The 12,264-nt window shown below is 48.3% G+C and overlaps 1 protein-coding gene across 1 annotated transcript in view; it reads left to right on the top strand.

Moving 5' to 3' along the window:
- The window catches only part of LOC115199194 (FRAS1-related extracellular matrix protein 2-like), a 113,090-nt gene extending 101,839 nt beyond the window's left edge, over nucleotides 1-11,251 (top strand). The window contains exons 2-7 of the mRNA XM_029761822.1: nucleotides 83-210; nucleotides 765-896; nucleotides 2,757-2,883; nucleotides 7,817-8,004; nucleotides 8,370-8,516; nucleotides 10,593-11,251. Coding sequence (XP_029617682.1) covers nucleotides 83-210; nucleotides 765-896; nucleotides 2,757-2,883; nucleotides 7,817-8,004; nucleotides 8,370-8,516; nucleotides 10,593-11,201 — 1,331 coding nt within the window. The 3' untranslated portion in view covers nucleotides 11,202-11,251. The remainder of the gene's footprint in view (nucleotides 1-82; nucleotides 211-764; nucleotides 897-2,756; nucleotides 2,884-7,816; nucleotides 8,005-8,369; nucleotides 8,517-10,592) is intronic.
- Nucleotides 11,252-12,264: the final 1,013 nt, after the last annotated feature.

Here is a 12,264-nt window from a genome sequence, read left to right on the forward strand (position 1 = left end):
TCCCTCCCTCTCCCCCCCTCTCCCTCTACCCCCTCCTCTCCCTCCCTCTCTACCCCCCCTCCCCCCCCCCCCCCCCCCCCAGGTGTATCAGGGTCCTCAGTAGTAACATCAGATGCCCACTCCGGCCTGCTGTTCTCTCTATTTCTGGTCCGGTCTGAGACCACCCTCTCACACACCCTGCAGACCTGGAGCTTTGTGTCTCAGCTGGCTGTGAGTCCACACACACACACACACACACACACACACACACACACACACACACACACAGACACACACTACACACACTACACACACTACACACACTACACACACATACACACACTACACACACCACACACACACACACACACTACACACACACACACACACACACACACACACACACACACACACACACACACACACTTCAAATCAAATTGTATTTGTCACATGCGTCGAATACAACAGGTGTACACCGTGCTTCTACACCTGCATTACTTGCTGTTTGGGGTTTAAGGCTGGGTTTCTGTTACAGCACTTTGAGATATCAGCTGATTGTAAGAAGGGCTATATAAATACATTTCATTTGATGTGTAGACCTTACTGTGAAATGCTTACTTACAAGCCCTTGTGTGTGTGTGTGTGTGTGTGTGTGTGTGTGTGTGTGTGTGTGTGTGTGTGTGTGTGTGTGTGTGTGTGTGTGTGTGTGTGTGTGTGTGTGTGTGTGTGTGTGTGTGTGTGTGTGTGTGTGTGTGTGTGTGTGTATATATATCTACCTGTGTCAGGTACGTGATTACTCTGGCTCCTACACGGTGGTCCTGCTCCCCTGTCTGATCCCTGAGGGGGGCCACACTGACCCCCCGGTCTGCCACCCTAGACCCCCCCTCTCATTCAGCCTGGACGTACGCTTCCAACAGGTGAGTTCAAGTCAAGTTCAAGTTTTTAAAACTTTATTGTCCATGAAGGTTAAAGTGGAAATCTATATGACCAAAAGGTATGTGGACAGCTGCTCGTCCAACATCTCATTCCAAAATCATGGGGATTAATATGGAGTTGGTCCCCCCTTTGCTGCTATAACAGCCTCCACTCTTCTGGGAAGGCTTTCCACTAGATGTTGGTACATTGCTGCTATAACAGCCTCCACTCTTCTGGGAAGGCTTTCCACTAGATGTTGGAACATTGCTGCTATAACAGCCTCCACTCTCCTGGGAAGGCTTTCCACTAGATGTTGGAACATTGCTGCTATAACAGCCTCCTCTCTTCTGGGAAGGCTTTCCACTAGATGTTGGTACATTGCTGCTATAACAGCCTCCACTCTTCTGGGAAGGCTTTCCACTAGATGTTGGAACATTGCTGCTACAACAGCCTCCACTCTTCTGGGAAGGCTTTCCACTAGATGTTGGAACATTGCTGCTATAACAGCCTCCTCTCTTCTGGGAAGGCTTTCCACTAGATGTTGGAACATTGTTGCTGTGGGGACTTGCTTTCATTCAGCCACAAGAGCATTAGTGAGGTCACAAGAGCATTAGTGAGGTCACAAGAGCATTAGTGAGGATTAGTTGGGCGATTAGTCCTGGCTCGCAGTCGGTGTTCCAATTCATCCCACAGGTGTTCGATGGGGTTGAGGTCAGGACGCTGTGCAGGCCAGTCAAGTTCTTCCACATCGATATCGACAAACCGTTTCTGTATGTTCCTCGCTTTGTGCACGGGGGCATTGTCATGCTGAAACAGGAAAGGGCTTTCCCCAAACTGTTGCCACAAAGTTGGAAGCACAGAATCATCTAGAATGTCTTTGTATGCTGTAGATTTCACATCACTGGAACTAAGGGGCCCGAACCATGAAAAACATCCCCAGACCATTTTTCCTCCTCCACCAAACTTTACAGTTGGCACTATGCATTGGGGCAGGTAGCGTTCTCCTGGCATCCGACAAACCCAGATTCATCCGTCGGACTGCCAGATGGTGAAGCGTGATTCATCACTCCAGAGATCGCGTTTCCACTGCTACAGAGTCCAATGGCGGCGAGCTTTACACCACTCTAGCAGACGCTTGGCTTTGCGTATGGTGATCTTAGGTTTGTGTGCAGCTGCTTGGCCACGGAAACCCATTTCATGAAACTCCCGACAAACAGTTATTGTGCTGACGTTGTTTCCAGAGGCAGTTTGAAACTCAGTTGTGAGTGTAGCAACAGACGATTTTTAATCGCTACGTGCTTCAGCACTCGACGGTCCCGTTCTGTGAGCTTGTGTGGCCTACCACTTCGCTGCTAAGCCGTTGTTGCTCTTAGACGTTTCCACTTCATAATAACAGCTCTTACAGTTGACCGGGGGCAGCTCTAGCGAGGCAGAAATTTGATGAACTGACTTGTTGGAAAGGTGGCATCCTATGACGGTGCCACGTTGAAAGTCACTGAGCTCTTCAGTACGGGCCATTCTACTGCCAATGTTTGTCTATGGAGATTGCATGGCGGTGTACTCGATTTTATACATGTGGCTGAAATAGCCGAATCCGCTAATTTGAAGGGGTGTCGACATACTTTTGTATATATAGTGTATATTTAGCAGGACATTCATGTGATTACTATGATCGTCTACACTATTGCGCTCTCTCTCTCTCTCTTTCTATCTCTATCTTTCTCTCTCTCTCTTTCTTGCTCTCTTTCTCTCTCTCGCTCCACACCTCTCCAGGTCAGTGGTCCAGTCCCACTGGAATCTGTATATACGTTTCAAAATAAAAGTCTTTGTTTCAGAATAAAAGTCCTCTCTCTCTTTTCCAGGTTAGTGGTCCAGTCCCAGTAGAGTTCAGTCTGAACACAGTCCTGGTGTTGTTGTCTAAGAGAGAACTGTGGCTGTCTGATGGGTCAATGGGATTCGGACAGGATGACGACATAGCTTTTAGTAAAGGTACACACAACACAGACACCTAGAACAAACACACTGCTTCAATTATTCCCCTCCCCCTTCACTCTGTCCCTAGGGTGACCACATGTCCAGGATTGTGTCGGACAGTCCCTTATTTTGGCCCTTTGTCCCACGTCCCACAACCAAACAATCACGTTCCGGGAATTTTTGTCAAGAAATTCAAACACCACTGGTTTAGAATAAAAGGTGGATTTGTCCCCCTATTTAAGTCAGACATTCCAACCTGTCTCTTGTAGCCGTGTTGCGCTTATGAAAAGGTTACAGTGCCTTCAGAAAGTATTCATACCCCTTGACTTATTCCACATTTTTGTTGTTACAGCCTGAATTCAAAGTATATATATTTTTTAACTCACCCATCTACACACAATAACCCGTAATCTATTGAAAATGAAATACATAAATATCTAATTTACATAAGTATTCACACCCCTTTGCTATGACACTCCAAATGGAGCTCAGGTGCATCCGATCTCCTCTGATCATCCTTGACACACACCTGTCTATATAAAGGTCCCACAGTTGACAGTGCAGAAACTATACCATGAAGTCCAAGGAACTGTCCGTAGATCTCGGAGAAATAATTGTGATGAGGTGTAAATATCTGGGGAAGGGTATAAAACACATTATACAGTGTTGAAAGTTTCTAAGAACACAATGGTCTCTCCATCGTTGGGAAATAGAAAAAATATGGAACTAGCCAGACTCTGCCTAGAGCTGGCCGTCCGACCAAACTGACAAACCCGGACAAGAAGGACCTTGGTCAGGGAGGTGTCCAAGAACCCAATGACCACTCTGACAGAACTACAGAGTTCTTTGGCTGAGATCGGAGAACCTACCAGAAGGACAACAGTCTCTACAGCACTTCACACATTCTGGGCTTTATGGGAGAGTGGCCAGACGGAAGCCACTCCTGAGAAAAAGGCAGATGACAGCCTGCCTGGAGTTTGGCACGTGAAAGCCCTACGTCTGGAGAAAACCAGACACAACTCATCACCCATCTAACACCAACCCTGCCGTGAAGCATGGTGGTGGCAGCCTATGGGGATTATTTTCAGCGACAGGGACTGGGAGACTGGTAAAGATAGAGGGAACAATGAACGGAGCCAAATACAGTCAAACGCCTTGAAGATAACCTGCTTCAGAGTTCAAACGACCTTAGACTGGGGTGAAGATTTACATTCCATCAGGACAATGACCCCAAGCATACAGCCAAAGCAGTGGTGGAATGGCTTCAGAACAAGAATGTGAAAGTCCTTGAGTGACCCAGCCAAAGCCCAGAATCCCATTGAAAATCTTTGGAAAGACTTGAAGATTGCTGTTCACTGCCGCTCCCCATCTAATTTAACAGAGCTTGAGAAAATCTGCAAGGAAGAATGGGAGAAAATCCCCAAATCGAGATTTGCAAAGCTGATACAGACATACCCAAGACGACTCAACGCTGATACAGACATACCCAGGACGACTCAAAGCTGATACAGACATACCCAGGACGACTCAACGCTGATACAGACATACCCAGGACGACTCAAAGCTGATACAGACATACCCCAGACGACTCATAGCTGATACAGACATTCCCCAGACGACTCAAAGCTGATACAGACATACCCCAGACGACTCATAGCTGATACAGACATTCCCCAGACGACTCAAAGCTGATACAGACATACCCAGACGACTCATAGCTGATACAGACATTCCCCAGACGACTCAAAGCTGATACAGACATACCCCAGATGACTCAACGCTGATACAGACATACCCCAGATGACTCAAAGCTGATACAGACATACCCAGACGACTCATAGCTGATACAGACATACCCCAGATGACTCAAAGCTGATACAGACATACCCCAGATGACTCAACGCTGATACAGACATACCCCAGATGACTCAACGCTGATACAGACATACCCCAGATGACTCAAAGCTGATACAGACATACCCCAGACGACTCAAAGCTGATACAGACATTCCCAAGACGACTCATAGCTGATACAGACATTCCCAAGACGACTCATAGCTGATACAGACATACCCCAGACGACTCATAGCTGATACAGACATTCCCCAGACGACTCAAAGCTGATACAGACATACCCAAGACGACTCAACGCTGATACAGACATACCCAGGACGACTCATAGCTGATACAGACATACCCAGGACGACTCATAGCTGATACAGACATACCCAAGATGACTCAAAGCTGATACAGACATACCCAAGACGACTCAAAGCTGTAAAGTATCGACTCAGGGGTGTGAATACTTATGTAAATGAGATATTTCTGTATTTAAATTTTAAATAAAATTGCAACAATTTCTAAAAACACGTTTTCACGTTGTCATTATGTGGTATTGTGTGTACTGTAGATGGGTGATTATTGTTGTTTGTATTTTTTTGTTGTTGTTCAGTCTGTAAAACAACAAAATGTGGAATAAGTCAAGGGGTATGAATACTGTTCTGACGGCTCTGTCTACACCATCGGGATGTGGTACTTCGGACGAGAACCACTTCTCTCCAGTCGCTGTTGAGATTCTGATATTCGGCGCAACACAAGACGTAAAGCCAATGTCATAGGTCAATCGACAACCAATTATGTTTCTCAATCCCTTTCGGGCTAAATTCCAGCTAAACTTGTAGAGGACAGACAGTTAAAGGCCTAACTAAGTAAATAAAGAGCCGTGTTACTCTGAATCGTGGCTGTGAGGCTCTCCATACTCATTAGTCGATCATTCAACATATTTACTGCTTCTTCAATCAATCCCATTTTAAAAGTCTCCTTTTGGGTTTAGTAGACTACCAGGGGTGTAGTGGTTCTGTTGGGTTTAGTAGACTACCAGGGGTGTAGTGGTACTGTTGGGTTTAGTAGTGGTTCTGTTGGGTTTAGTAGTGGTTCTGTTGAGTTTAGTAGACTACCAGGGGTGTAGTGGTTCTGTTGGGTTTAGTAGTGGTTCTGTTGGGTTTAGTAGACTACCAGGGGTGTAGTGGTACTGTTGGGTTTAGTAGTGGTTCTGTTGGGTTTAGTAGTGGTTCTGTTGAGTTTAGTAGACTACCAGGGGTGTAGTGGTTCTGTTGGGTTTAGTAGACTACCAGGGGTGTAGTGGTACTGTTGGGTTTAGTAGTGGTTCTGTTGGGTTTAGTAGTGGTTCTGTTGAGTTTAGTAGACTACCAGGGGTGTAGTGGTTCTGTTGGGTTTAGTAGACTACCAGGGGTGTAGTGGTTCTGTTGGGTTTAGTAGTGGTTCTGTTGGGTTTAGTAGACTACCAGGGGTGTAGTGGTACTGTTGGGTTTAGTAGTTTATTATTACTACACCATGAGGGGGTTTATCACTACACCATGAGGGGGGTTTATCACTACACCATAAGGGGGTTTATCACTACACCATGAGGGGGTTTATCACTACACCATGAGGGGGTTTATCACTACACCATGAGGGGGTTTATCACTACACCATGAGGGGGTTTATCACTACTCCATGAGGGGGGTTTATCACTACACCATGAGGGGGTTTATCACTACACCATGAGGGGGGTTTATCACTACACCATGCGGGGGTTTATGACTACACCATGAGGGGGTTTATCACTACACCATGAGGGGGTTTATCACTACTCCATGAGGGGGGTTTATCACTACACCATGAGGGGGGTTTATTACTACACCATGAGGGGGTTTATCACTACACCATGAGGGGGGTTTATCACTACACCATGAGGGGGTTTATCACTACACCATGAGGGGGTTTATCACTACACCATGAGGGGGGTTTATCACTACACCATGAGGGGTTTATCACTACACCATGAGGGGTTTATCACTACACCATGAGGGGGGTTTATCACTACACCATGAGGGGGGTTTATCACTACACCATGAGGGGGTTTATCACTACACCATGAGGGGGATTTATCGCTACACCATGAAGGGGTTTATCACTACACCATGAGGGGGTTTATCACTACACCATGAGGGGGATTTATCACTACACCATGAGGGGGTTTATCACTACACCCATGAGGGGGGTTTATCACTACTCCATGAGGGGGTTTATCACTACACCATGAGGGGGTTTATCACTACACCATGAGGGGGGTTTATCACTACACCATGCGGGGGTTTATGACTACACCATGAGGGGTTTATCACTACACCATGAGGGGGTTTATCACTACTCCATGAGGGGGGTTTATCACTACACCATGAGGGGGTTTATTACTACACCATGAGGGGTTTATCACTACACCATGAGGGGGTTTATCACTACACCATGAGGGGGTTTATCTACTACACCATGAGGGGTTTATCACTACACCATGAGGGGGGTTATCACTACACCATGAGGGGGTTTATCACTACACCATGAGGGGGTTTATCACTACACCATGAGGGGGGTTATCACCCTACCCATCGAGGGGGTTTTTATCACTACACCATGAGGGGGTTTAATCACTACACCATGAGGGGGGTTTATCACTAACACCATGAGGGGGTTTATCACTACACCAGATGGGGGGTTTATCACTACACCATGAGGGGGGTTTATCACTAAACCAGGAGGGGGGTTTATCACTACACCATGAGGGGGTTTATAACTACACCATGAGGGGGGTTTATCACTACACCATGAGGGGGGTTTATCACTACACCATGAGGGGGTTTATCACTACACCATGAGGGGGATTTATCGCTACACCATGAAGGGGTTTATCACTACACCATGAGGGGGTTTATCACTACACCATGAGGGGGATTTATCACTACACCATGAGGGGGTTTATCACTACACCATGAGGGGGGTTTATCACTACACCATGAGGGGGTTTATCACTACACCATGAGGGGGTTTATCACTACACCATGAGGGGGTTTATCACTAGTTATCCTACCTGTCTCTCTCCTCGTTCTAGATGCTGTGATCTACGGTCGCGTGATGGTTGACCCTGTCCAGTCGCTAGGCAACTCCTTCCAGTGTCACATACAGCAGGTCTTCCTGTGTACCGGCGCCGACGGTTACGTACCCAAATATCGCCCCAGCAACGGGGAGTACGGTTGCCTTGCCGACGCCTCGTCTCTGCTCTACAGGCTGAAGATACTGGTATGGAACAGTGTGGGCTGTGTGTGTGTGTGTGTGTGTGTGTGTGTGTGTGTGTGTGTGTGTAGTGTGTACTTTATCAACATTATAAAATTGTTAAACCAACATCAGGATTCTGTTTCTCTCTCTCTCTCTCTCACTCTCCCTCTCACCTCACTCTCTCTCTCCCTCCCCCTCCCCTCTCTTGCTCCCTCTCACCTCCCTCTCTCCCTCTCACCTCACTCTCTCCCTCTCACCTCACTCTCTCCCTCTCCCTCACTCTCCCCCTCCCCCTCCCCTCTCTTGCTCCCTCCTTCCCTCTCTCCCTCTCCCTTTCCCTCTCTCCCTCCCTCTCCCTCTCCCTCCTTCCCTCTCCCTCCCTCTCCCAGGACCAGGCTGAGCCGGAGAGCCAGGAGGTAGAGTTTGGAGGTATCCGATTTGAGGCCCGTCTGGCTGGGGACACACCTGGTGCTTTCCCCCTGGTCTCTCAACCTGATGCTGACGGATTCAGTCTCTCCTCAGCTCCTCTCTTCCAGGTCAGTCAATCAGCCAGCCAGCCAGTCAGTCAATGAGCCAGTCAGTCAGTCAGCCAGCCAGTCAGCCAGCCAGTCAGCCAGCCAGTCAGTCAGTCAGTCAGCCAGCCAGTCAGTCAGTCAGTCAGCCAGTCAGTCAGTCAGTCAGTCAGTTAGTCAATCAGCCAGCCAGTCAGTCAGTCAGTTAGTCAATCAGCCAGCCAGTCAGTCAGTCAGTCAGTCAGCCAGTCAGTCAGTCAGTCAGTCAGTTAGTCAATCAGCCAGCCAGTCAGTCAGTCAGTTAGTCAATCAGCCAGCCAGCCAGTCAGTCAGTCAGTCAGCCAGCCAGTCAGTCAGTCAGTCAGTCAATGAGCCAGTCAATCAGCCAGTCAGTCATTAAGTCAGTCATTAAGTCAGTCAGTCAATCAGTCAGCCAGTCAGTCAGTTAGTCAGTCAGCCAGTCAGTCAGCCAGTCAGTCAGCCAGTCAGTCAGTCAGTCAGTCAATCAGCCAGCCAGTCAGTCAGTCAGTCAGCCAGTCAGTCAGTCAGTCAGTCAGTCAACTCAGCCAGTCAGTCAGTCAGTCAATGAGCCAGTCAGTCAGTCAATCAGTCAATCAGTCAGTCAGTCAACTCAGCCAGTCAGTCAGCCAGTCAGTCATTCATTCAGTCAGTCAGTCAGTCAATCAGCCAGTCAGTCAGTCAATCAGCCAGTCAGTCAATCAGCCAGTCAGTCAATCAACCAGTCAGTCAGTCATTCAGCCAGTCAGTCAGTCAGTCAGTCAATCAGTCAGTCAGTCAGTCAATCAGTCAGTCAGCCAGCCAGCCAGTCAGTCAGCCAGTCAGTCATTAAGTCAGTCAGTCAGTCAATCAGTCAGTCAATCAGTCAGTCATTAAGTCAGTCAGCCAGTCAGTCATTAAGTCAGTCAGTCAGTCAGTCAATGAGCCAGTCAGTCTGTCAGTCAATCAGTCAGTCTGTCAGTTAGTCAGTCAGTCAGTCAGTCAATGAGCCAGTCAGTCAGTCAGTCAATCAGTCAGTCAATGAGCCAGTCAGTCTGTCAGTCAGTCAGTCAGCCAGCCAGTCAGTCAGTCAGTCAGTCAGTCAATGAGCCAGTCAGTCAATCAGCCAGTCAGTCAATCAGTCAGTCAGTCAGTCAGCCAGTCAGTCAGTCAGTCAGTCAGTCAGTCAGTCAGTCAGTCAATCAGCCAGTCAGCCAGTCAGTCAGTCAGTCAGTCATTCAGACAGTCAGTCAGTCAGTCAGTCATTCAATCAGCCAGTCAGTCAGCCAGTCAGTCAGTCAGTCATTCAGTCAACTCAGCCAGTCAGTCATTCAGTCAATCAGTCAGCCAGTCAGTCAGCCAGTCAAAGCTTTCACTTTGAATAAAAAATTGTAATCTCCACTACATACATATAAACCCCCTCTCCATCTCCATCTCCCTCTCCATCTCCCTCTCCATCTCCATCTCCATCTCCATCTCCATCTCCATCTCCATCTCCATCTCCTCTCCTCTCCATCTCCCTCTCCATCTCCCTCTCCATCTCCATCTCCATCTCCATCTCCATCTCCATCTCCATCTCCATCTCCCTCTCCATCTCCCTCTCCATCTCCCTCTCCATCTCCATCTCCCTCTCCATCTCCCTCTCTATCTCCATCTCCCTCTCCCTCCTCTCTTCCTTCTCTCCATCTCCCTCTCCATCTCCCTCTCCCTCCTCTCTTCCTTCTCTCCCTCTCCATCTCCATCTCCCTCTCCATCTCCCTCTCCATCTCCATCTCCCTCTCCCTCTCCCTCTCCATCTCCCTCTCCCTCTCCCTCTCCATCTCCCTCTCCCTCTCCCTCTCCATCTCCCTCTCCATCTCCCTCTCCCTCTCCATCTCCCTCTCCCTCTCCCTCTCCATCTCCCTCTCCCTCTCCATCTCCCTCTCCATCTCTCCTCCCAAGGTCCATCCTCCTATCCTCCCTACATATATACATTTACAATTTCTGTCATTTATCCAGAGCGACTTACAGTTAGTGTATTTATCTTAAGATAACTAGGTTGGACAACCACATCGCTCCTTTCTCATCCGTCTCTCCTCCCTTCATCCCTCTCTCTTCCATCAGGTGGCTGCTGGTCACGAGTGGTACGTCCACGTCGTCTACACCGTTCGCTCCGGGGACCATGGCAACCGCAACTACAACAGCCGTAATCACACTGTCGGCAAGCGGAGTCTGTTTCCGCAGCACCACGTCATCTCCAGCGGGGGGCGCCAGAAGAGAGCAGCTCCAGAGAAAGAGAGAGGAGAGGACCAGGACAGGGGGACCAACCTCCGACACGTCCACCTGCAGAGAGCACCCAGTCTCGGGCAGAGCTGGGCCGAAGGTCCCCTGATGGACTGGGAGCTCCAGGAGAGGGGGGAAAGTCCGGTGGGAAGCCCAGAAAGGGAGACCTTGGATGGGGCCAAGGGGTCCATGACACTGGCGGTGGTGGTGCTGGTGGCAGGGTGTTTGGGAGGGGTGGTGGTGTATGCTGTGTTTGTTAGGAGAGAGACAATCCGCTCCCTCGATTGCCTCTCCTCCTCTTCTTTCTCCTCTTCCTCAAGGAGAGCATTGCCCCAAGGAGGAGAGGAGGGGAAGAACAGAAGAGGAGGAGGAGGAGAAAGAAGAGGAGGAGGAGGGGATGGGTGGAATAGGAGAGGAGGAGGTAGTGATGCAGATAGTTCAGAGGTGTAATGAGTTCTGATTATTGCCCCTCCTCCTCCTCCTGCTTCTCCTCCTCCTCCTCCTGCTTCTCCTCTACCTCCTCCTCTTCTTCCTCCTCCTCCTCTTCTTTCTCTTCCTCCTCCTCTTCCTCCTCCTCTTCTTTCTCTTCCTCCTCCTCCTCTTCTTTCTCTTCCTCCTCCTCCTTCCCTTCTTTCTCCTCCTCCTCCTCTTCTTCCTCCTCCTCCTCTTCTTTCTCTTCCTCCTCCTCCTCCTGCTTCTCCTCTACCTCCTCCTCCTCTCTCTCCTCCTCCTCTTCTTCCTCTTCCTCTTCTTCCTCCTCTGATTTTTTATGGAAAATCTACATAAAATAACATCAAATTGATCAGAAATACAGTGTAGACATTGTTAATGTTGTAAATGACTATTGTAGCTGGAAACGGCTGATTTTAAATGGAATATCTACATAGGCGTACAGAGGCCCATTATCAGCAACCATCACTCTTGTGTTCTAATGGCATGTTGTGTTAGCTAATCCATGTTTATAATTTTAAAAGGCTAATTGACCATTAGAAAACCCTTTTGCAATTATGTTATCACAGCTGAAAACTGTTGTCCTGATTAAAGAAGCAATAAATCTGGCCTTCTTTAGGCTAGTTGAGTATCTGGAGCATCAGCATTTGTGGGTTCGATTACAGGCTCAAAATGGCCAGAAACAAAGAACTTTCTTCTGAAACTCGTCAGTCTATTCTTGTTCTGAGAAATGAAAGCTATTCCACGCAAGAAATTGCCAAGAAACTGAAGATCTCGTACAACGCTTTGTACTACTCCCTTCACAGAACAGAGCAAACTGTCTCTAACCAGAATAGAAAGAGGAGTGGGAGGCCCCGGTGTACAACTGAGCAAGAGGACAAGTACATTAGAGTGTCTAGTTTGAGAAACAGATGCCTCACAAGTCCTCAACTGGCAGCTTCATTATATAGTACCCGCAAAACACCAGTCTCAACGTCAACAGTGAAGAGGCGACTCCGGGATGCTGGCCTTCTAGGCAGAGTTATTCTGTCCAGTGTCTGTGTTCTTTTGCCCATCTTAATCT

Source organism: Salmo trutta, chromosome 8, assembly GCF_901001165.1.
Source record: "Salmo trutta chromosome 8, fSalTru1.1, whole genome shotgun sequence".
Classification (NCBI taxonomy): Eukaryota; Metazoa; Chordata; class Actinopteri; order Salmoniformes; family Salmonidae; genus Salmo; species Salmo trutta.